The sequence below is a fragment of the Poecilia reticulata genome, chromosome 4 (genome assembly GCF_904066995.2).
Source record: "Poecilia reticulata chromosome 4, P_reticulata-male-v2, whole genome shotgun sequence".
In the NCBI taxonomy this organism is placed as follows: domain Eukaryota; kingdom Metazoa; phylum Chordata; class Actinopteri; order Cyprinodontiformes; family Poeciliidae; genus Poecilia; species Poecilia reticulata.
Window position 1 is genome coordinate 6,679,927 of NC_088833.1, and position 26,490 is coordinate 6,706,416.

Sequence of the window (26,490 nt, forward strand, 5' to 3'; positions counted from 1 at the left end):
CTCAGATATTCCAGAACTGTAATACTGTATTTTTTTCATGAAAATGTTGCCATAAGTGTAATATAAAGTGTCATAAAGTCTGTGTTCTTGTTATCCCTTATAGTAAGTACTGATTGATTGAAAAAGAACAAAATATATTCCATTCTTGAATTAGAAAGGACGGCCACCTAACTTTCAGTAATAATTTTTAAATTGAAATCACTCAAATTTTCTAAAACATCCAGTGAACTTGATGTTTTAGCTCTGATCAACTAATCAGAAGAATAATTTAGGAAATGTTTAGCCACAATGCTTAAGCCAAGCAGCAAAAAAATGTATTTGATTTTTTTTATACCGCATTGTCTAAGGTCAAGAATAATGTAATATAAACAGTTACTGTAGATAAAATATAATTTCCTGCTGAATCTATTTTCCATTCAAGGTCCCCAAACAAGTAGTTGCGCTAATAAAAAAACTGAATTTAACACATTCATCACTATTTAAAGTTAATTAATGTATGATTGTAAATGCAATTTAAAATACAAGTATTACAATATAATCACTCATATGAGTAATAATTTTACATGTATTAAGAGATTCAAACACAATTTATTGTGCATAGGCTTTCAGTTCATGTTAATTCATTAACTATTAACATGAATAACTATTAAACAGATAAACTGTTTTTGTAATCTAAAGGCTTTAAGATATTTTCAAGAGTCAATTATGTGAAAGGTCAGATGTTGATGTATTAGTGGAAGGACACAACACAGAAAAAAATATATTCATGCTTTGCTTTTAATCACTTGATAAAAAAGTATTTCAGATTTATTTTAAACACAATATACAATATCATACCATACATTGTGTGAAACATTTATCAACCCACCAACAACTGGTGGACTTCAACAGATGGACAATAAAAAATAAAAGAACCCATCTCTCATGCAGATAGTGCTAAATCTGGCTAACCATTTGGACACAACTAGGACCAAAAAAGCTTGAACATAGATAACATTAATACTGACAAATTTGTCTGTCAAAACCGCTAACACGTTTGGTCAGAAGAGTTCACACATTAGCACAGTCAGTTACATAAGATCAGGATTTGTTGTCAACTCAGAACAATCAGTGCTGGGCATCTTGTAGCATGCTACTGATAATGTCCCCTACTTTAGGTGAAGTGCATTGAGTGGAGAAAGAAACGGTCACTTTGTGTTTGTCAGTCAAACATCTGCCTGGTTTATTTAAGCTGTCAAATCTGACAAAATGAAGCTATCTGTGTACTCTGGAACTTAGCGATACCTATGCTTCAGTATTCTTTAGCTAACTTGTATGTATCCTATCTCCAAGCCTATAAAGTTTAAAATGTCCTCCATGTGGCCTTTTGGTTATCAAATTGCTGATGTCAAATAAAAGCCTTGCAACCCAAGATAATTAACTAGAAACTAGCAAAATAAAATATAGGAATCTCTGTTGAATTTATTACGTTTATTAAAATCAAGAACATTTTTGGTTTATGTTTGTGCATCATTAACAATAAAATCTTTTTGAAATTACCTAAAACAAATGTCGCTTTTATGTAACAAAAAATGTAGTTACAAGGGTTTTATATGACAACATCAAGCCTCTTTAGCTGCTGCTCTACTGGGCACTCAAAACTTTGTGCGAATATATTCTTAGATATATTTATATTTAGATATATTTATATAAAAACAATATACATTTATATAAAAAAAGACTCCACTCCAGAGTCTTCTACACATTAGACACCACCACTTCCAGGTAATGCAAATGCATATAAATTAAAATAGATTTTACACTAAACCAGTATTTCTTATTTACAAGCTTAAAGTAGAGAATAAATACACACTGTTATAAACAGCAAAAAGGACCAACTTGAGCTCATAGTGACAAACAGCAAATTTATGGAGTGACTTGGGGATGGTAAGGCCTGATCCAAACACACACAGACAACACACTCCCATATAAAACATACATACCACACACAAATGATTGCCACTTAAGCATGCTTTTGGGAAATTAAACTAAGTACCTTTGAGTATCAGTAAACCTATATCAAAGTTATGTAAGGATATTAATGCAGCCAGGACACCCATTATGATCAGATGTAGGAAGCTGTGCAAACCATTTTGAAGCTTTCAGGGTGATTTCTAGTTTCTTTGCAGTTCCAAAGCGTTGCTGCGTTGCACGGAATTCAACTACCCTGCCGGGAAGCCAGCTGACGTCAATGAGTAGATTTTTATCACGAGGAAGGAATACTTGTCCTGACTTTTCAGGGTCATCGTGCCAGAGCCCAGAGGGTGTGTAAACCATGTGAATTCTGTCCATCAGCGTGTTTTAGACAGGCAACTGTAATTGCAGCTTTAATCATCTGGTCTGGTCCTGATTGCAGGAAACGCAGGGGAGCATTACATCAGACAGATCTGGGTTCTGAACCTCTTTCGGCTAACAGGATTATTAGGACTGGAGCATACCTGGGAGTTAAAAATAGACTCACCACTGTTGTGCATTTTGTCCTTGGCTGACTTATTTTTCTATTTTACCATTAATCCAAGCAGCTGGATGTCAGGAGACATTTGTTTCATCATTGTTTGCATATCTGCAGTGCTTTTATCAACTCTTAAAATGTCATAAAAGATCAAACTAGACCAAAATATTTTCCTAAACTATGTAGAAATTGAAAGAATACCTAAAAATTTGAAGCTATGGGAAGAAAGAAACAGAAGGAAAGCTCAATGGTTTGCAGCTCACCAAAAACAAAAGGTGTAGTATTGAAAGAGATGTGTTAATGTGTAATATTGACATTCATTGACTGATACAAAAAGCAACTTATCAAATTTGTAACATGAACCATATCTGAACATATGTCTAGACTGTCTGTGGTCAGATGGAAATCATATTGAGTGATTCTGGTGTACATTTTCTCATTAACTGTAGATGAGTCTAAGAACTGTTTGTCAACATTTGCTTGGATTTCTCTATTGCCCAGTACGTGGAAGACTTTGCTCTTTACCATACAAAAACAGTTTTTTTCTCTTTTTTTGTCATAAAGGAAATAAAAGCATCTCACAAACACTAGTGTGTTCAATAAATAAAAAAACTATTATAAAGACAGTTGTAAAAAAGGCACACGAAAGTCCTTTGACAAATGGGACAGAAATAAGTAAACACTTTCTCTTGCTATACAAATGTGTCTCCATCAGTAGATCTTACTCTATGCTACTTCAAGATCTTATATCTGTAGAAAAAAAAAACATCTAAAGGTACAAAACTTCTCTCAGTAGTGTCATTGTCCATATAATGCCAGTCCAGAAAAGAAAATGAGCCAATTTCTAAACTGGCTGAAATCCTTCAAGTTCCTTTCTCGTCCATCGAGACTAAAATGTTCGCAGCAAATGATTCCTGAGAACTCTGAAGCCACCTCTGTGAAACTGTCCATCTGTGTCTGGCTTCAAACACCCAAGTGCAAGTTGCCCCTGTGCGGGCCTAAACTAAGCCCTTGCTTCTGTGGGCTTATTAAAAAGCACAGCTGCAAGAGGGTATTCCCCCTCTTTTCAAAAAACTTTCAAACCACCATGAGAGCCTGTTGCTGGAAGCCCTATGTGTCTGTGGGTGAGGCTTCATGCGTCACAATCTCTATTGCCGTCATTGGCTCAATCATGCCGTCTTCTTCCTCTGTCTGACTGTCCAAATAGTCTGGAGGAGGCGAGCGCGAATTTGCAAGACCATCCTCCACCTCTATTTCTTCCTCTTCTCCCTCCTCATCCTCCCCATCACAGTCTTTTTCCATCCCGTCCATGTCTTCCTCTTCCAATGTCAAGTCAAATTGAAATTTCTCCCCTCCTCCTTGTCCTCCCGTGCCTCCACTGTGTCCATGTGTGCCCTGGTCGTAAAAGGGCGGTGAGGGACTTTGGGGAATCATGCTCTGGTACCAGTTTCTGTTGTCCTCTAAGGTGTCCAGAATGTCCTGAGCGTCAGGGTGAACCAAATCGGCCCAGGTCTCCCACAGGGGGTGCACGATGTAGTCAATAAAACCCACCTAAGAGGGAAAAAAAATTGTGTTAGAGGGTTTTTTTTCTCTAGCTTCAAAATATGTTTGTAGTTGTATAATTTTCTACTTTTGAAAGCATACCTGGCTCTTCTCCACGGAGGCTGTGTGCTTATCACACATGGGGCTGATCTCCATCCCTCTCTCCCTCTCTCTGTCTCCCTGGTGGAAGAACTCCTCCATTATCCGGTCAGTCCACTGACGGTAGAGCTCCAACGACTTTGTGGGGTTGCTCAGATCGGCACAGTGTACCATGTTTCGCAGCACCTAGAAGTAAACACATAAAATGTTGGGACGTAAGTCATAGTTGGGAGACCTTACAAGTTGTCTATATGATCTGGAGCTATGCATTTCTTTTAATTTTTTTATTTTTTTTATTTTGAATGTACCTGTATCCTGTCTGTGTAATTGTCTAGCAGCAGCACTCCAGAGCTGGTCACTTTCTTGGTTTCAACCATAGTCTTCAGATCAGCCAACAGACTCATGTGTTTGGACATGTCAGTAGCCAAAACCTGCAAAACACAAGATAAAGATGGTTAGCTTGGCAATAACGATGAAATGGACCAATCAGCTTTGTCACCTCATACAAGCCTACATCAACAGTCAAGTAAAAATATCTTACCATGTCGATGACCATTTTGCGGAGGGATTGTCTCTGCTTCTTTGTGAGGTTCTGGAAGATGTCACAATTGTCTTCCTGTAGCAGCTTGAAGCCCACAGCCAAATGATGGTTCTCCAGCACAGACTCATCGTTGTACATCAGGGCCAGCTCAGAGTCTGCATATTCAATACAAAAATTGATTGCTTATTGAGTAAACTTTGCTTCGATCTATCTATTATCAAGTGAGAGAAACCGTAATGTTTGTGTATTATTTTGAACTTACTGGTATTGATTAGGAATTGGTTTGATACTCCAGGATGATCGACATCATGAATTGCTGCAGCAAAGATGGCTGCTAGGATCTCAAGATCTGTGAAGACCGCCTAGTCCAGAGAGGAAAACAGAATTTAAGTATTTCTTAAAGTAAGTTGGCTAAGAGGCAAACAGCAGGTATCCAACTATAAGTTTGCTATGTGTTGCCTCATCTGTGCTGAGTGTGCTATATGCATGGCAGGGAGCACAGTGGACTTAATCATTTTGCCAAACCAGGTCATTCAGACCTGACTCCATTACATCAACTTCTACAAGCACAGGAGAGCTGTCTAAAATGCATGCATGAAAAACTGAAAATGAGGCCAATTTCAACAAGAATACATAGCTTTTACAGAAAGACTTACATCCAGGGCGGGAGTAGAGAGCAGGATGTGCGTTGACTGGGCTACGTCAGCAGCGTGCAAACTGTTATGGTAAGCCACATCTGCATGATAATGATCCTCTAGTGTCATCATGTAGGCCACAAACGTATCAGCTGGAATCTTGAACGTCTTTAGCAGATCTCGCTCCTGCAAAAGTAGCAAATTGTGGATTAAATGAAGCAACATTAACAATAAGGTAGATTTGTTCTTCATTATATGGTGTCAATAAAGGAAGAGTCCTTACCTGGAATATGGCGTACATGATGCAGGTCAGAGGTCGGTTGTTGGAGTATTCTGAAACCGTGAAGATGTTTAGACCCCATTTGTTCAGGTCCTCCAGCTCCTTGGACAGCTGCTCCTCTTTGTCGGTCTTCACGCCAAAACGCGATATGCTGCTGTTGGAGAGCGATGATCCGTGGGAAACCTTCTTAACCCCGCTGATCTGCGTCATCAGCTGCTGTTTCTGCTGTTTCTTCTTCTCTCGCGTTTTGGATGTCGGCGAAGGGATCTCCACCTCATTCTGTTTATCTGTGTGAGGAAACAGAAAAAAGGACGACTTGTGTTATTTGGAGGCTCGTTTTGCAGTGTGAGGTTCCAGATAGCCTGCATAGGCTGCTCAGCAAAAAAAAAAAAACTACTAAAAATCCAGGTGCACAGCCGACACCTGCAGCTTGTTCATTCATCAGGTTCCTCGACTCTTTCTTCATTCATGCCCCTCTTTGTCCACCTGCAGTTTGTCTAACCTTACAGTATTTAACCGTCCATCCCAGCACTCACCACAGCTAAAGCAGCACACAATGCATTGTAAAATAACCATGTCAATGTTTTTCCTGCCATGTTTATTTTATTCAGCTGCAGTAGGTCTAGAGATGCACCAGTCAGGTTTTCCCTTTTTCCTTTTGACGTTCTTTGATAAAGGTATGAACTGAAGATGGAACCACAAAACCTTAAACTCTGTCTGATTTTTACTTAGCTTAAAACAAAGTGCATCAAAGTAAATGCCATAAGCTGATGTTTCTAATGACAAATTTGCTGTAGTTGTTTTAATTGACACGATTGACAGAAAAAGAAACTGGCACATCTCTATTTTGGTTCCTAATAAAATGAACAAATGGTACAAATAATAACTATTAAAAGCACTGAAGTGTTTGTGTTTTTTTATTTCCAAAAAATGTTTCCAAACACTATTTTCCAAACACTGAAAATATCCAGTACATGCTTTTTGAGCTGTGTTCACTGCAGTCACTGAGGAATTGATAGAAATCCTGGTAGGACCTGCCATCGGCATTCGTTTAAGCCGCGGACTCGTCTTTCAAGCCTCGACTCAGCTCATTGCTGGCCTATCGGCCTTCCCCTGTGGAGGATTATTCAATTACCAGCTGTAATTTAAATAAGCACTCTCCCTCTCATCCACTGCTGTCTCTGACTTTCTCTGCGTCTTTCCCTTTCTCACAGTTCTTCTCTGGTAATTTAGAATCGCGATTAAATGCTCTCTGACGTGCTGTGTGGGAAAATTAAGAGAAGGGCAATATCATACTGTAATTTAGTGCAACTCGCGATCATCATCAGCATTAGGTGTGAAGTAGATTTTATTCATGCCTGTTATTCATTTCTGCTTCATATTGCACATGGATGAGTGTTCTTCTGTCGCTTTACTGTTCTGTTCAATGAAATGTCAAAATCTGGTTCACAATGTGTCCACAAAGGATGCACTTTCAGCCTAGCTTCTCTATTTTTTCCATGATATAGAAAAAAAACACAGTGTAGATTCTGTGAAAGAGGTAGTGAGCATGTGTTTTATTAATATTCAAAAAAGTTTATCAAAGTCCATCGATGTGTTTTAAGACTGAAAGTGATGCGTGGTTTGTTAGCTTTGATGGATTCAATAACAGGTTTAAATTATTTTTAATTATATGAGGCAAAAATTAAATTCATTTTCTGTTAAGAGAAGAGGTTAAACAGTTGTTTCCTTTTTTCCTAATCTAGGCGTGTTCTGCTGCTGGCCCGTCACAGGGAATTAGCCTGAGTGGGCAGCAGGATACGGGGGCAAAAAAGGGCACACGTGAATAGTGTGCATGTTGCCAGCCAGAAGTGTTCCATGGATTTATGCAAGAAATGAATGAAGTTGTTAACTGATCCAGAGAATTGCGCTTAGCTTCCCATCACTGTTTTAATAAACAAAGAAAGCAGATGGGCAGCAATAAACTGAAAGGATTTACGGTAGCTCTTTAAAGGAATTATGGAGCGCAAATCACACTGGATAAAAATCTAATTTCCCGGTTTCCACATCTGTGCTTTTAAAAAAATGACAGAAAACAAACATCGGTGCACTGCTGACCACTGTTAGTGTTCATGGATGGACGGATTATAAGGTCCTGCTGGTCAGCTGAGGACACATCAGGCCAGCTGCGCCACTTTAGTCATTAATGTGGGCACATACCTTCTATTTTTCTACCTTCTGCCATGTACATCGGTCAAAGCGGTCACCCTCTCCTTTGTCAGGTCAGCGGGGAGGGGGGGGGGGGGTAAAGGGACAACAAGGTGTCCCCAGTGACAGAGAAGCATTAAGATCTGAATGAGTCACCCAATCTGCTGAGCTTATCTCACTGCTAGTGAAGGGGGTTCCTCTGTAGATCTTTTTTCTGTCTGCTCTCAGCTCCCTCCCTCACTTGTTTGTCTGGAATCCTCCATTTTCCTCACATATTACAGCACTGTTAAATCATTTTCTTAGTCTTGAACCTTATATCTCACTCTAGTTGTTGTGATGTTTCATTTATGTAGAATAAACTATTATGGAATGTTTTCTTTTGCATATGGTTGATTCTGCTGCAGTCTCAAATACAAGAACATTTGCAATTTATGCAGCAATAAACTCATATTTTTCTCCCAGTTTACCCCTTTTAGATACTAATGAACCAGTATTAAGCTTCTTCTTGCCCAAATACCTTAAGAAATACACACATTCATTTTAACTAGTTCTCTAAATATTGGAGGAAAGGTTGATGGCGCAGTATTTTTTACTGGTACGCCCCCACAGTGAAGCCAGTCAGAACAACTTGCACAGCTCATCATGTAGGAAACAAAATGAAGCCTCCACAAATGTTCAAATGAAAATGTGTTCAAATGAACCACTTAATACTTGCAGATTTGTCACATTTAATTGTAATTACACAACTCACAATAAAAGCCTTTAACAAAAACTATTAGTGTGACTTTTGGATACAGATTATTCTTGTGATTTTTACTTTATTTTTTACCTAGGAAGGTGTTGGAGATGAATTCGGAAACCTGATTCCCAGACCGACTCATCTCGGAAAGGTGCGTCAGCTCCCGATTCAACATTCTCTTAAACTGCAGGAGAAAAGGGGAGGGGAGAGGGGAAGAGAGAGGAAAATGTCGTCACTTTCCAAATTGGGGGAAACCTGGCAAAAAATTATATTACAAGATATCTTGAAAATCCAACAGCCCCACGTTTAATTTAATCAGGTCAACAATGCCATTCAGTTGCAGCCTACAATCAGTGGGGAACACTGTGTATTTTCCCCTCCATTTACACAGGAATTAATTATGATACAACCATTATTTGAGTAACCAGCAGGGGACCAGAAGCTTTTAATACCCATTTTAAAGCCTCCACAGGAACCAATTTCAAGTTTTATTAAACGCATTCACAGTTTCAGGAATCTATCCGGCCAGTCGACTGCGTCAGTGTGGAGGAATTTTAATGCAGGCAAGAGGAAATTTTGCACAGTTGTCCCTGATGTCCTTTTTCACATTTTCGCCATACATTTGGAACCATTAGACACCGATAAAATATGTGCAGCTGATGGTACATGGAGACCCAGGCACTCCAGCAGCAGATGTTTATGACAGGTTGATGCATGCGCGTGCACACACTCATACAGACAAACAGAGATGCAGCTCTGCAGAGGGCTCAAGATGGAGCCCGAGCCTCAAAACACCATTCTGTCTGAGCCCCATCTACCCAAAAATAGGGAAATGTTATCAGATCTGACACCAAACATTAAAATTGAATCTCCACAAATGCGCCTGATGAGAAAATTTTTTTTCAGTAAGAGCAAATAACTAATATGATAACTAAGGAGCAGAGAGATCTAGGACAATATGAGTGCGGTATCCCCAGCGTGATACGTAGTTAAACACCACACACCTTGATGTAACCCCAAGACACCGACAGCAGGTAGTTGGCTTCAGGCATTTTGGACCCCGTTGTTTGGTTCCTACACAAAGCCAGAACTGTAATCCAATGGGGGTGAAAAAATTTACTGAAGTCAAGCAGGATTTTTTTTTGGCACCAAAAAAAACCAATCCTCTATCTTCTCCTCTTCTCGACAGCAAAGAGAGCAGCTTTACGATGGCTCGCTCTCCCTCTCAGCAGAAGAGGGCCAGTTCCAAGTCTCCATGCTTGCAGATGGAGGAAATAGATTGATAAGACGTTTGGAAAATCAGCAAGAAGATCCAGCTGTACGGGGCTGGAGCGGCAGCAGCAGCAGCTGGAGCCGTGAGCTGGGGACTCTCGGCGCACTGATGAATAATGGAGAGGAAGCAGGGGAGGGAGGAGGGGAAAAACACAGCGATGGAGACAGGAGGAGGAGGGAGAGAGGCAGCGATGTTCATCTGACTGGAGGGGGGGTTCCTCCACTGGATTTGTCTCGCCTCGCTGCTCTCCCTTCAGCTCTCTCTCCCCCTCCTTTCCCAGCTTCTCTATCTTTCTGTGTTTTTTTCTCCCCTTTTCCATCTCTTTTTTTCCCCTCTCACTATCTGCCAGCCATAGCGACACTCTTTTCATAGTGTATGATTTGACAGAAATAGGAAGAGGGAGAGCCCTAATTACAGCTTATATGAAGTTTTGAAGCAGATATGAGTTCCACGTTTTTCCCCCCCAAAAAATAATTTACATCCTTTTCAATTTCCAGCCCTTCTAATCCCCTCTTGAAAGCCACTTATATCAAGTCATCCAGTGAAGGGGATTGTAATTAGGAAGTTAAAACAAACCCTCCTCCTTTACAGTGAAACAATGAGCCACATTTTGAGGAATGTGAGCCTGTGTGAACTGTATGTTTAATCGCCATTATCTCCACTATCGCCCGCTCCTCTTCAACTCCCCTCTTCTCGAGTGCTCTGTTGTCTCCTGACAACCAAGTGTGGCAGCCATTGTATAGACCTCATAAGCCTGTTCATTATCTGCATCCCATAATAATATTGGATGCCAACAGGGTGTCTGTGGATGGCTATTTTTAACAAGCGGAGTGGGAAGGCTGGTCGGAGAAGGTGAGAAAATAAGAAAAGAAGAAAAAGAGCAGAGAGATGGCAGATAATTGCATCTGTCCCCAGTTTGGGGGACATCAGCCCATGGCTTCTGTGTTTGGCTGTGAGAGGAGTGTGTGTGTGTGTGTGCGTGTGCGTGTGTGTGTGTGTGTGTGTGTTTGTGTGTGTGTGTGTGTGTGTGCGTGCGTGTGTGCGCGTGTGTGTTTGGGCTCATTATCAGAACAACCCAACGGCATAGAAACAGCATAAGAGAACAAGTGCATCAGTGCTTTTTTTTTACTCATTTAACAGAAAAAATGAGGGGGAGAAATGCAGGAGAGGCTTTTCCTTTTTTCCTCATGTGGTGAAGCTGCTGAGCTGTCACGAGGACACACCACACAGTGTGCCCCGTTCCCTCCCTCCGCCTCATCAATCCCTGGCTCTTTACCACTTATGTGTCAATTTTCCGGCAGTGATCAATATCTCTGCCCACCTTCCTGAGAGAATCAATGAGCTGTCCTTGGTGCAGGTGCTGCAATGTACAAGGCTGGGGCCACCTGACTGGAATCCACTCTTACATCAGAACCAGCGCTCCATTTCAAGGTGTGAATTTGCTTTTTTGTCAATTTCTGTCAAGACTGTTATTTGTGGAGCCCCAGAGAGGAAGGCTGCGGCGGTTTGCTAAAGAGAAAACATGGAGTTTGTACGTCAGAACCAATCAATTGGAAACTGTAAACAGAGATCCATAGGAGCCTTTAGGTCCAACGTTGTTTGTTCGAAAAGGGGCGCGTGAGTGGGAGATCAAAGCTTTTCTGAGAGGATTCCAGATTATCCTCCCACTGAGGGAAAGGACCAGAAGAGAGGAGGTAGTTGCGAGGAAAGGAAGAAAAAAAAAAAAAACAGGAGGCAGCCCTTTATATAATAGCTCACTACATAATGTATAAGAAAACCAGAAATAACAGTGGGGGGTGTCTCTCCACAATGTGTCAGAGAACTGGGCTTTGCTGGAGGCTGCAAACATGCATTAGCAGGCACAAATGCACAAAACCTACCAGAGTTGCTGTTATACACTTAAAGATTTGTAGATGCTTCTATTTTACAGACGTACTCTCGAATTAATTAAGAATAGCATCAGAATGGTAATTTCTTTTAGTATTACTTAAAAATTAAACTCATTATGTAGATAGATTAGACACAAAGTGAAATGCCAGCATATTAGTGGAAGGTTAAGTGGAAGAAAAAAGTAAGGATGTGGGGATTTTTTACTCGTGGTGAAAATGAAACGCAGCTTTGACGGGACTGGACGATCTCTGGGTGCAATTTCCATCACAGTTCAACACGCCCTTTTATGACTGAGTTTAATATCCATGCATTTTAATCCCATGTTCCTCCCTGGTTTTCGTCCCTGTCTACAGTGGCTGGGTTGATTCAGCAGAGAGCTGCCGTGACAGAGGCAGGGAAGGTGAATGAAGCCTGTGGCATTTTAGTTTGAGGGAGGGATGGGGAAGGGGGGACACATAACGCCGCGCTCCTACGTTTAGATGTGATTTCATCGGACAGCTCGCTGTGCAGGGCAGCCAGGCAGACAGGTAGGCCTGCACAGAGTCTCTCCTGACACGAGGCTGACAGGATCCACTCTACTTGCACTATAACAGGATGTTAGGGAAGGCCTGATGTGAGATTCTGAACCTCTGGGCACTCTGCCACGTTCTCTGGTGTCTCGTAAGGACTTTACGAATGATATTAAGGGAAATTTTGGCACTTTTTAAATTCCTAAATGACCCAATCTGTCCTAAACCACCACAATATTTCCTGTTTGTTTAGGTATTTATTCCACTACTTGGCGGAATTATCGATTACTTCTGACCTCAATACCATTTCAAATAATAATGAAAAATAAACTATGAAAGCTAGAATAAATTATGTATTTAGAGTCCTTTTCTGTAGTTTGTCTACTTGTATCCTTTCCACCAAGCTGAAGTTGTAGCCAACAGCCACTAGTGGGTGCCCTACACTACACTCATGCTGCAGAGAGACCTTCATTGAAGGTTTTGTAGAGCTTGCAAATAACGTAGTTAATAATCTTTGCATCAAATGCTGAAAGGTTTTTAGAATTTAAAACTTTAAGGTTTGTTTTCACTTCACCTGAAATAAATGTTTCCCAAGAATATCTGCAATTCTTTCCCCTAAACTGCATTTCCATTTTCTTGTTTGCCAAATTTTGCAAGGCTTTGAACTTATTTCCACTTTGCTTGGCTATATGATGCAAACCGGTAAAACTGGCACCAAAGCCACTCAAAGTGACATAATTCTGTAAAGATCAGGGGAAGAGTCTTGCGTATGTGTTGTGCGTAAATTCGCTGGAGGTGAAGAAGAAATACTACCTCTCACTTCCTCTGACTCACAAAGCCATGCTATAGAGACTTAAAGACTCAGAGTGTATTCATACGTTGCAAAATTGGACACGTTTTCACAAGTTGCTGAAAACAGCTTTCAGGCTGGGTGTAAAATTTCGCTCAACCTGCAATATCTCACATATTAAATGCAAAACTCAAGATGTTCCTCCAATTAATTTATTTTCAAAGAAAAAACAAGTATTGAACACATTACAAAATTATCCATTAATTCTTCCTTCTAGCCCAATATGACCCCTAGGTGAGTTTTTTGCCAACACTCCCTCTCCGTTGGGTTCGTTAAAATGTTTGCATATGTCATTTTTAAACTGCTTGAGTTTAATATCATTAATCTTATTAAGTATTTTCCTTATTAATTTGAACCCTTCTGACAACACAAAACTATGCCAAACAACACGAACAAGCTCACAGTCTGTCTTCTACTCCATGTGCTGTTTTTTCATCAAACTGCTCAATTTATTTCAGTATTGCCACTTTACAGATCATCTGTGAAACAACAAATAAGGCAAAGTCTAGTTTAAAAAGCAACATCAACTTTGGTTTCTTTCAATTCCTTGCCAGTAAATACCAAGTTATTCCCATAAACAAAAAGCGCGACAGGAATGATTTCTGTCCATTCAGAATATTTTCACCAACACTTTAAGGATAAATAGAGATTCTTGAATCCTGAACAGAGATACAGACGCATCTTTTATCTAAAAAATATGTTTAAAATTTGATTAATAAAATAGATTGTAATTGCGGAAGGTTGAAAACAAAAATGTCACCAAACTTCAGCAGTCATCTTCCACTGCTGCGGAAGATGACTGTTTAAATTAAACTTTTAATTTAAAGTTCTTCCACTTTAAACAGAAAAGGACTGGTAGCAATAAGAAATGTTTAACAAAAAATGACATAAAAAAAGATTCTGAAGCAGTTGTAGACTTAAAGTCCTCAAAGGACCTTGAACAGTATGAAATTTAAGTAAACTCACCTTTTTCCAAAAACTTAGCTTCCCTAACTTCTTGTCTTTTCTGTCAAAGCAGCAGGCACCCATTATTGCTGAGCGCGGAGTGCAGACCTGAGCAGGGCGTCCGTCCGTTAATGAGTCTGTCTCGCTCTGACTACAGTATGAGTAAAAGGACTGAGCCCCGACTCTTTGACTCTGGGAAACGCCACAACTCTGGTGACTCACTTTGGGCTGCGAAGTCTGACTCGGCTTTACCTCACACCCCGTGTATGTGGAGCAATGACTGAATGTGTTTGAGAGTGTGTGTGGCAGAGAGAGCTCTGCCTCACACACACTCCCCCTTACGGGGCAAGGCCCGCCTCCAGTCTCTTTGCTCCTTTTCAGCCTGTTCATTCCCCCAGCAGCTGGCGGTCACAGTTCAGATGTTTATGCTGTCAATATCTCTCTGATCAATCTGACCAACAGAAGGCTTGAATTTCCTAGAATAGGATGAAGCGAAACACTTTTTTTTTCTTTTTTCTTCGTGGAAATTAAACTTGATGTAAACAGACCAACATCTTAGCACAGCAGACTGATACCAGCAGCTTCACCGTTGGCTACGCTCCGCCACATGATGCATTCAACACCACTAAATATCTGCAAGGCTGCGTAAAACCCCTCTGCTGATCCAAACATAAATCTGATTTGAAGAGTATAACTACACTTTTTGTGTTTCAGCTGTGAGTAAATGCACTCGCAAGCCACTTTGTTACAAACATCTAGTGATGCAGAGGTTGGATCCCTTATCTTTTCAGAACTGCCCTATTCTGTATGACAAGCTTATTGTGTTAGAAACCCTCACCAGGGCTTTTGGTTTGTTTTAAAAGCATCCCCACATTGGCTGCAGATTTAATACCTGCTGTCTCAAATCCCCTTTTCCACCACATCCCAAAAATGCTCAGCTGAACTGAGATCTGTTGACTGTGGAGGACACTGGACTAAAGGAAACTCATCGTCATGTTAAAAGAATAAAAAACAAAACGTTTGAGTTAACCTGAGATTCATGACACAGTGCGTTATCCTTCTGAATGAAGTATACTGCAGTCATAATGATCAGCAACAATCCAAACCCCAACACATATGTTACATAGCGAGTAAAGGCAGGTTAGAATAGTTTTCCCCACATCTAAACACATAAAGGCATTGAGCTGGTGAAGAGGTGTACCTAAAAAAGTGGCCATAGATTTTACCATTATACATGAATATTTCCTTCTTTTTTTATTTACTGGTTTTGCCTTTATTGGAGTGACGCAAACTTATTAGGTAAACATGATGGAAAGAAGTTAAGGAAATAATAACTGCCCACACACACAAAATGAGCAGATAAACATAAATTTAAAATAAAAAATCCAGACAACGTTTTTCCTTAAAACTCTTCCAAGTGTGTCTAAGTAAATGTTTTGACTCTTTCCACCACATTCATGGATTCATTGATTCGTTTCATATGCACATGCATATGCCCTCTGGTTACATGCTCAACCAAGACAATTATGTTGAAATTCAGTCCACAACTTCAGCATTATAATAAAAAGGAACACACTCTAATTTTTAATTGTAGTAGCTATTTTTCAAAATAAGGGATTAAAACTCAAATGTGACTAAAAACTTCAACTCAGATTGGTTGAACTGTATGTCAAAGCAATTACTGGAAAAGTCAAAGTACTGAAATGAATCATCACACATTTGACAGTTTATGTAAGAGAACACCAAGTGACTTAGTTTTATTACAGTAATGTCTGTTTTTGAGGTGACGTAGCTGGACAACATGATGTCACCTTATGTTAAGCAATTAGGAAGTTAAGCTTATGACTGCTTATTTAATCACACACTAAAAGATGAGTTAATCAGCTGCATGCCTTTACATCAGATGACTAGTAATATAAATGAGTCTGAAAAGCTGCAAGTGCGAATATGTAGTACTTTAAAGTTTTTTTTCTTCACGAAACTACAGTTGAAATGGTTTTCTGAAGCTCTACTCTCACCCTCTTTGCATAACAGAGAGGGGTTTGCGGCCTTGACAAACGAAAACATCCCAGCACACAAACAGACTTCGTCTCATCTATGCCAGTGATGCAGAACAAAGAGGACAGTCACGTACTGAGAGCCCTCAGCAGCAGGAGCAGCCCCTGTGTCTCACCTTGGAGCTGCAGCTGTAACCTCTTACATTTCACTTCCCCCTCCTGACTCGCGTTTCATACGCTGCTGGAGCTTCAATTACAGTTTTTCCATCCGCAGTACAATAGATGCACAAGGGTCACATTTGCTGATTAGCCCATTCTTGTTAACAAAAAAAAAAACAAAACACAGGTTGAATGTGGCAACCCACATCAGAGAGGGGGCTCAACAGTTGTGTAATGTTTTAGTTTATTATAAAAACAGGACTGAGACAGAGATAGCAGATCTGAGTGAGATTAAGCTGCAGTTAGTTCAGACGCACAGCAACACATAAGCACGGCAGCACACGTAGACATAAAGTTTACATGCATTGGATGAAAACATGCTTTCTGAAAAGCTTCTTTTGGCTGCATGCAAGAACACGTAGACTCTCACGCCAAAGTCACAGAGATGAAAAAAGGTCACAACGCACAATGAGAACACTGTGACACCTGATATGCTTCACTGTGGACCAGAAATTTATCACAATGACTAATAATCATTTCAAGAGCCAGAAGACCCATAAACATTAAAGTACGATGCATAAATATATCACAACTCAACTGAGCATTGATTTTTAATGTGGGAGAGTGATTTCAAAACACACTTTTCTAACAGAAAGGTCCCTCTGAGCTCACTAAAACCAGTGAGCACTTGCATATGTGGATGATACGTTTTTGATGGCCCCATATTTAGGTTTGAGATGCAGTGACTGATGAAAACTATTGTTAGATTAAGGTGTAACAACTTTTCCTTAGTAGAATACGTTGAACTCATCAGTGGTTGCTTGGATCGCTGCTACCTCGCAACGTCCCTCTTGAAAAAGACGTTCTTTATCTGGTTAAATTATTATTATTGCTGGCCACCTAGAAGTTTTGTTGAATTAAGCCTTCTACTATAAAGTTCATCTATGCAGCAAATTTTGTTCTAGGATTATCCAACAAGTGGAAACTCAGATTTAAAGGATGGACCAAGCCTGAAGGATACGGTCATATAACTGAAGCCATATAAAGTGGAAACGTCCTTTTTTACAATGCGTTTTGCTTCCTGTCCTGTCACTACAGATCCTCTGGTGATGTTTGATAATTACATTGGATCAATAACAGCTCTGTCCTTCAGTCTAGCTAAGCTTTTTCTCTATCCCAGATCTACAACTGCAGCTGTTTTTTTACCCTACTTTCTTATTCAGCCTTTCATTTCATAGAAACATGCTGACGTGTTTCTGACATATTAGGTTAACAATGTTGGTTAGAATTGGAGCAGAAATTACAATGTCAGCCTAAAGGCCGCAACACTTTTATTTATTTTTTTATGAACATATACATATACAAATTTTTTGGTGAAATTCATTTGCTATCTCTACATTTGTGATGTGTGTCTGTTATTGTGTTTGGTCACTGGACAAAAATGTTTTTCTGCTTGGTACTTCCTTTTTATCCAAGCTTGCTTAAATCTCAATGTTTATGACAAACCGTGAGCTACAAGCCTGTGAGCAAAACCCGAGGGGAAAACCAAACTAAAGCAAAAGGAAACAAAAAGAATACAAATTATAAAGCAAATGCTGATAAAAAAATAACTGAAATATGACAGGCTTTTCTACTAAACTCCTTTTAGCTCAGTTATGTTGATTTAGGATTATGTTGGAAATACAAAGCATCTAATCTGTTTTCTTAGGGAGAAAGATTTTTAAAAATCCCACATTTCTCAATTATTTCAAGACTTTGGAAATTTTTGAACTCCTGAATCAATTCCAACAAGCTAAATCTGGCCAAGGTGCTATCATTTCACTATCATGTCAGATGAGACTAAATCATGGCAAACAGCAAGGATAATATCCTCTGGAATATACAGGTATTATTCAGTTCTGATGTGCTGTTGTCCAAAAATGTGTTTCTTTTCAGTTATTTAATCGCTTGTTTATAGAGAGAACAGTCCAGCTGACTTTCAGTTCTGATTGTTAGTGAGGAGGATGAAAGCAATAGGATAAACAACCACCACCAATAACTAGCCAAAAGAACGAGATGGGACATCTGAATAGAGCGCAGGAGATCCGGATGGAGACAGGAAGAGAGAGTCATTCTGCCCAGTGGTCTGCAAGGATCCCTCACACACTCATACTCTTTGACACACACAAACATTCTCGCTCTTCCTCCTGAGTTTATTGTGTTTGACCCACTGGGGGATCTCTCACATCCTGTTGTCCAGTTTTATGAGAAATAACAAGCTTTTCCTCTCAGCTTACGAGAAAAATTGTTTTTACATTTTGTTCTCACTTTAACTCTAGATATCTGTTCTTTGACCTTAGCCAAGCAAGACAACAAATTAACAGGTCTACAAAACAACTTATACAGCAGGTTGTGATTAGATTTTGTTGTCCTGTTCGTGACATTGATAAATAGCTGAAAAAAACAAAAACGGATTATATGTCTTGCTTTTTTAAATCATAAAACAAAAACTTCCTATGAATCGGAAAATTCCCACCGAAGTGTTTTTGTTTGTTTTTCTAGATTCCCCAGTGGCACACTGCACCGCAGAAGGCCATAATAACATTAATATGTCCACCAGCAAAATAAAAACAAACTTGTACAAACAGTCTGTAAACAGCCTCAGAAACTAAACATTTATAGCACAAAGAGTAAACTCGCAATATCCCAGTCAGCAATGTTCCCCTCTTCAATTCTGATCCAAATCATATTCGAAACGTCAGAGTCAAAAGCCACTGATTCAGAAAATGTAAAAACTCAACATCTTTAAAGTGCAGTAAAGTAATACACTACTACTACTAGTTTAGTTTCCTCTCTCACAGCAACACAGAAAGCTCTGACAGCTCTTCACCCAAAAGTTCTGTATCTTTATTGTTTATTTCTGAAGAGAGATTGCACTAGTTCATCATACTGTGCTGTTTTGCTTTGAATTTCATTAAATGTATTGATTAGTGTTTTAGGTGTACTGTCTGTAGCTCTCACCCACACAGACAGGTGTCTGTACACAGTGCAGAACAGGTGACACAGCATAGACAGGTGCACCAGCCAATACAGTCTCTCTTTCACATGGGCTCAGTAAAATCTAACATTGATAAATTGAAAGTAGAATTTGTTCAGCATTTTCACCTCCTGTCCACATTAAATCTAAGTTTATGGTTAAAAAAACTGAAATAACAAAATAGGAAGTTGGTTTTCAATGACATAAACCATCACTCTGAACAAACCAACTCAAGTTTAGTGTGCTAGAAATCCTCATCAACACCTGCACATTTTTAATGGATATTTTACATCTGCCTCAGTTTGTCTACTTACAGTAAACTTAAAATGTAAGGTGAAAAAGTTATTGACTAAGAAGAAACATCAAGTCACATATAAACTGCACAATTTTATTTAAAAGGTTAGTCTATAACTTAGTTCTAGTTCTAGACTAGCTAAGAAAGTTTTGAACTTTTCATGGTACCATGAAAAGATACCATGAAAAGGAAGGAAAGATAGTAAGGAAAGATACATTTCTTACCGTGCTCAGGGTAAGAAATGTATCTTTCAACTTTAGTTAGATGTGCATTACATAATCCAACTGTCATTGGATTATAATCAGTGTGTCCTCTGACTACTATCATCAGATGAGGTGGGTGAAGAAGTTGTCATCACCTGCTGCTTTAGCATGCATATTGCAGAATTTTTGACTGGACTCCCCCTGGACTTTTTTTTGTTTGTTTTTTGAACACAGAGCGTTCACTGGATCTTACATTATTAGGAAAATCCCAGATTCATTAGATCATTAATATGACTCTAAAACACAACCACATACAGGAATATAAATGAGGATTACTAAACAATAGCCAAGCAGTGACTTTAGAACAAAATATTTCTGCAATGCTTTGCTTGGAACAATACCAGTTTAAGCTGCTGCAGAATTTAATTAGAATAAATCATGATGAAAAGAAATCTGAATATTGTTCAATAAGTTTTCAAATTTCCCACTGGTTCTAATGATGTTTTTTTCCCCCCCTTTACAGTAAATTGGTTCGCGCAAAGATACATTTGGCTTCATAAATATTTAAATATTCTCTAATAACTTCCTTATTTTCTAAAGGAGGATGATGAAATTACCAGTACTTCCCATCCACCATCAATGGCGCAACAGCCAACACAGTTAGAGTGGCACTGAAAAATTATTTAGTAAGATGTAAGTGCGAATTGATGAAGATGCACAAATATGACATGCTACTTGTTACTGGAATACAACCTGAAATATAAGTACTCTAAATATGTAATTTGCACTTTATTTCGGGGCTATTATTGTGAAAATGTTAAGGTTTTGTTTTGACAAGCCTGGTTCAGATCCACAGTGAGACAAGTGGCTTCCTCTTACATGTTTTCTTTCTGGTAGCATAACTTTGTCTCTAAAAGTTAGGTTAATTATGGAGAAAGTGTTTTTTTATTCAGCCATCATAGCTGAGTATTAAATTTTTTTTTAAAATGTTGCTGAATAAATGGAGCAAGGTGCTTTCTACATTATTATTTGATTTCCAGTAAAACAAAGGAATTTAATTTACTGACTTTAAAATGTCAATATCAAATACCATTACAAATCTGAGTATAAAGGTTATAAGGTCACTTATATAAAAAAAAAACCAGGAACTGAACTTTAGTGCACATCACACTGAATCAATGATGCAGAGGAACCAGCGGATAGTGAAAACAAGTTTTACAGGAAACATGGGCTGAGAGAAACAGCAAGCCGACGTAATAACAACCGTTGTGTAACCAACTTTGTAGAAATGTGGACAAATGAAAAAAATTGATCAAGCTTCATGTTGATTTAGGAAATAATTAACTTATAAGAAACATATATACAGACAGCCTTTAAGCCAGTCAGTAAACACTGCAGCGCCCCCTGTGCAGCCAATGCTCTCCTCTTCAGCATGCTGAACAAGTTTAGACCCGGGAGAAAACTTCTGACCTTGCTTTGGAGATGCATTAAAACTTTGGATTGGATTCTTTGCTCTAAGCAGTCTAAAGGTTAACCATTCCTTACAGGTTTGAAGCAACAAGTGCTTTATTTTGCTTAAATATGATAAAACTTTCCGTTTTACGCTCTTCAGAAAATTCTTCACAAAGAAAAAGTGGTAAATGTGGTCTCCCCTACCTTATTGGAGGCCATGTCGCTGACTGACCGGTACGTCTGGATGGTCTCCAGCTGGTCAAGACACCAGTCCAACTCCTCCATTGTCTCCATGGCCAGCTTCTGGTACGCCTCATCTGTCAGACACCCGGTACACAGAGACACACCGTCAGAACAGACGCCGTACATTGAGCCTGAGTGTTGCCCACCCGCTGCACGGCTCTGCTGCGGCTGCTGTGGAAGAGGGCGAAACTTTAGCTGTGCCACCCGGGTGCAGTGCTCCTTCATCATGAGGAGGTGCAGCCGTGGCGAGCTGCTGGAACTCGCAGCTGTCGATAGAGCAGAGGAAAGCTGCAACCCCAACCTCGCTCCGTCTGCCTCGGTGCGTGTGCGTGTTTCACACATTCAACCCCCCTCCTTTTCCAAATCTGAGATCCTCAGCTGATTTGCATAATGTCACCCCCCACCACCACACACACAGCTCCAGGAAACCAGATACTCCCCACCTTTTTCCATTGCCACACACAGACACACTCTACCCCAACTCACAGGAAGGCAACACATCCAGCAGCACTTCTTTTGCAAGTATTTTTTCATTCATAATTTTTCTTCTGACTATAGACCTCTGAAAAAGCATCACCCCAAAACAGACTTGTTTTTTCAAACTTCAGTGTTTCAAACACATTTTTAAAATATGGCAAATATACAAGTTAATATAAAAGTTATTCTCAAATTCAATCAAATCAGGAAAAAAATCTATCCAAACCAGCCTGGCCTTATGAAAAGTCCATGTTTTGAGCTTTAATGGCAACAGGTGCCATCAAATATTTGCAACAACTGCCATTTTACATCCCTGTGGATAATTTTGCAGAATTTTTTGCAGGATTGTTTTAATACAACCACATTGAAGACATTGTTTGAGAATGTCTCAAACAATGTTTAAAGGTATATATACCCTTCCTCCTCTGTTTTTGAGCCATTCACTTGCTGGTGTCCTTCGGCTCTTTGTCCTACGACAGGTTTGATTAAATCTTAGGGTTATAGACCGCTGGGAGGACATTCTACTCTAAAACTTTCTGCATCACTTAAAGCAAGTTGCAGAGTTCCTGAAAAACCAAAACATCCACGGACCAACATTTTTTACACTATCTGCAGGGATCCACCTGACAGAAAATGTTGCTGTGAAAATATGAAAGCAAAGTTGTTTGGAAGCGTGCAAACATGACGGTAAAGGTCGAACCACAGAAAAGACACAAATCTTGATTAAATCTGCAGAAATTAAATGCAGCAGGAAACGTTTCACTTACTAGCTTCATCTCAGCCACATTTTGTTGAAACATTTTTGGTTGAAACATTTTGAAGAGACCTGAAATATTGAGATTCTTTGGGATTTTTGATCATCAATGCCACAAAGTCTATTGGTTATTTAAGTAGTTGTCAGTCTTTTTTCTATTGCATTCTTAAATTAAAATTCATTTTCTATAGGTGTCATATTGGCATGGGCCTTTAAGTGAGATTTTAACCTTGAGAAGAATATATCACAATATCATAGTATAACAGAAATTTAAAAGAAAAACATTAACATTGTTTAATTAGTTTTAGTTTAGACAAAATAGCACTTTTTACTGCTGCTAAAACAACAAAGATTTTTGGAAGTTGTAATTTTTATCATGTACTGATTGTGAGTTTTTAGGATTTGTCTTTGTTGTACACAATTTTTTTTTGGACTCTTTCAGTTAGCTGACTAGTTAGCAGCAACACGCGGGGGAGGGGAAGCACCAAGTCACTCTATGCCCCTTACAGTCAAGAGAAAATTCTTGGACGTTTTGGTATTTATTAAAAGAATTTGAACTGTAGGAGCCTTGTGATAAAAAACGTGAGCCGTTTTGACACCATAACTTTACAACCAGCCCCTGCTCTTTTTCTTAGTATGCAACATTGTTTTTATATCCCAAGCCAATATGTTAAAGAGAATGGTTTTATAAACTTGTGGTATAATAATAAGCTGGAGAACTAATAAAATAGACTTAGAAATAAAGAAAAAGTGAATGCATGCAATAGAAATGAATATGTTATTATTTCAATCATTTCTCTTATAACTATAAAGCTATAAATCAGATCTGGAGAGGGTGTGTTGGAAAGCAAAGAGTGTTTGCTGGTTGGGTTCAAGGAACACACACACACTTGCATCTGACGCCCCAGCGTTGTTTACACTCCGGGTCTCCTAGCTGCAGAGCACAACATGGCAGCCGGGTTGGACTGCGGTGACCTTAGCGCAGCCGCGTAGAATCTGTCCCCTGCTCTGATCTCTCTGCCATCAAAGACGTGAGCCTGTTTGCTCTCCCAAACACGAGAGGCACTTGGCGCTCTGCCAGCTGACCTCGCTCCTTCTGATCAGGGGATCGAGAAAAGGAGAGGCAGTTTGTGCATGTGTGCAAGTGTTTACTTTCACACCACCAGTGCCCGATGTTCAAATGGTTTACACCTATTTGAGATTTTGCTTTCCAGTATTCCAATGTCTTTGAGGTGGTTTATTTTTCAAAGATCATGGGGTCTTCTGTTTTGTAAAAGGCAAGACTGCAGATGAGTTAGATTTATTTGTTGTTCTATTTTATATCTAGCAAAAACTTTAAATTAAATCTATCAGTGTAACTTACATAATTTGTAAGTAGTTTTAAAGTGTGGCTGGCTGGTTAACAAACTCATTGTTTTGTTATATTAAGTTAAAGCTATGAAAACAGAAATAGAGATAGATAGACACACACACACACACACACACACACACACACACCCGCATGCACACGCACACACACACACAGACACACACACACACACACACAACGGTTTGTGAAAATTTCAAAATGGGCAAACAGAGTCATTTTCATCTCAATAGTTGAAATCTACAAATACAGAAAATACTCAGATTATGAGAAAAGGCCTTCATAAATAATATTTAACTAAAATTACAACATAGCTCATTCATGAGGCAGAGTATAGCTTAGCAACTCTTTTCAATTGACACCCAAAATGTGAAAATGCACAATATTACAAGATGTAATTTTTTCTACATGATTATTAAAGAATACATATCAACTGTGTCAAACCTAACATTTGAAAAAAAAAAAAAGATCTGATTTACTCCAATGGGATGGAGTCATTTATTTGATATAATTATAAAGGCACCTTAAGAAGCCTTTCTGTTGTCAGCAATAATTTGTTTATATCTAGATGTGTGGAAGTCAGAACATTTGCTGTTATACAAATTTAAACTTTAAAAAGACTTCACAAATATTTATCCATCAGTGGCATCGTTTATTAGCATTACAAATGGCAAACAGTCTCTATGCGTTTTCCTTGGAGAATAAGCAGACCCTTATCTTAACCAAAACACAGCCAATATTTAATAATGCAGCTGACATTGAAAAACAGAGCAAGAAGGATAAGATGAAGCGTCTTTGCTGTGATATGTTCAGCTTCCTGTTACCAGCTGAAGTCATCTTTTCAGGACTTTTTGTGATTCATTTAATTTCATTTCTGCTTCTCTCCCACCTCTGCGCTACAATCCGATCAGCTTGGATACGGTGAAGTTGAAGTGTACTGAGATGTGAAGTCATACAGCCAAAAGAAATACAAAGACCTGTTGACTGAAACTGTTCCAAACAGATTTCAATCCTCAAGGAGGAGAAACTCCAAGAATGTTATTTTAAACAAACACTTGCTTAACTCAATAACATTCAATCATGGAGAAGAAGGTCTGTGGCGTCTCAATGTTTTTAAAAACGCATTGTAACGGGTGGAGTTTAGACAATTATTCTTTTACTTTTTGCAATCAGATGCAGTGAATGAAATCATGTCCAAATGATGAACACATACGAAGGCATGCGAGTAGCGGAGGGGATTTCCACAGCCTCCAGCCGACACAAGGACCTTTCTGATCAGCACTCAGACCTACAGTGAATGTCCCACTGGGGCAGACAGGAAACCCACACACAAACACATGTACAGTCCACACACACACGCACACACACACACTTATACACTGCAAAAACTGAAATCTTAGTAAGATTAAATATCTTAAATTAAGGAGATTTTTCTTGTTTTCTTTCTAACAAGATAATTTTTCTCACCAAGAGGGATTTATGTTAGAATATTTTTCTTATTTTAAGTGTTTTTGTACTTAATTATCTCAGTAAGATATAAAAGCTTAATATTAAGAAAATATTACTTATTATGAGTAAATATGTGCTAGAATCTAGAATATCAATATTTACCTATCAAACTTCAAGTCTAGAACTTATTTTATATAAGTAAAAATTTCTTATTTCAAGCACAGAAAGCGAAATCACATACTTAATGAAATGTCTTCAGATAATTAAAACAGACTATGTCCAAATGGAATCCTTTGTGTTGTTGTCAATGAAAAATAAAAAACCCCATGAACTTATACTCTTGTATAAGTTGGCAGAGTGTACTGGAAATTATAATTTAATATTTAAACGGTTGACATTTAACACAACAATTTCAGAGACTATATCAGTTTATATATCAAGATAATTCTTGGCATGTTTCCGTCTGCTGTGGACCTTAATCTGATCTTCTTGATGCAAGATGTGGGACCTCTTATTGACATGTCATGAAATTTCTATTGATGTGTGATTTGAAATGGCTGGTATTCCACACAATGAGATTAGAATCAACAATATTGATTAGCTCAATGTCATGATAAATATTTTAACTTTTGGTTTATAAAGTAAGAATTTGAAATATAAGTTACTAATATTAGTTTGAACAATATTTTATTCATCATGTTTGTAACCCCTTTTATGACATCATACAATCCAAATGGGAAAGCGCCCAAAATGGCAGTGAGATAGTATTAATGTTCGATACAACAGATTTTCTTTCCGATCCAATACCGAGTAAAATTTAAGCTGGTATTGGCAATACAGATCCCATACTTTGTGCAAAGACAGTTAGTTTGTTTCTTAATTAAATAAAAAATAAATGTAATCCATATCTTGGCTTCATAAAAAGAACACAATGTACTCTGATGCACTCATTTTAAACTCAGAAGTACATTGAGACAACAATCTCGTTTACTATAAGCTATTTTAACTCAGCAGAAATATACAAAACATGTGAAAATGGAGTTGCAAACTAAAAAAACTAAATTAGTAAAGTAATAACCCTACTAAATAGACTGCTCA

The 26,490-nt window shown here is 38.7% G+C and overlaps 1 protein-coding gene across 5 annotated transcripts in view; it reads right to left on the reverse strand.

Moving 5' to 3' along the window:
* Positions 1 to 759: 759 nt before the first annotated feature.
* Positions 760 to 26,490, reverse strand: part of pde4ba (phosphodiesterase 4B, cAMP-specific a) — a 163,917-nt gene continuing 138,186 nt past the window's right edge. For 3 of the 5 annotated variants that reach the window (XM_008415176.3, XM_008415177.3, XM_008415178.3), the window contains 9 exons: positions 21,308 to 21,420; positions 8,605 to 8,698; positions 5,592 to 5,875; positions 5,330 to 5,494; positions 4,936 to 5,035; positions 4,674 to 4,828; positions 4,441 to 4,563; positions 4,136 to 4,318; positions 760 to 4,042 (listed from right to left, as the gene is read on the reverse strand). In XM_008415176.3, coding sequence (XP_008413398.1) covers positions 3,602 to 4,042; positions 4,136 to 4,318; positions 4,441 to 4,563; positions 4,674 to 4,828; positions 4,936 to 5,035; positions 5,330 to 5,494; positions 5,592 to 5,875; positions 8,605 to 8,698; positions 21,308 to 21,420 — 1,658 coding nt within the window. In that variant the 3' untranslated portion in view covers positions 760 to 3,601. Of the gene's footprint in view, positions 4,043 to 4,135; positions 4,319 to 4,440; positions 4,564 to 4,673; positions 4,829 to 4,935; positions 5,036 to 5,329; positions 5,495 to 5,591; positions 5,876 to 8,604; positions 8,699 to 9,518; positions 9,999 to 14,002; positions 14,262 to 21,307; positions 21,421 to 26,490 lie in introns of those variants that run through there. The other 2 variants (XM_081606105.1, XM_008415180.3) reach the window with 2 other exon arrangements.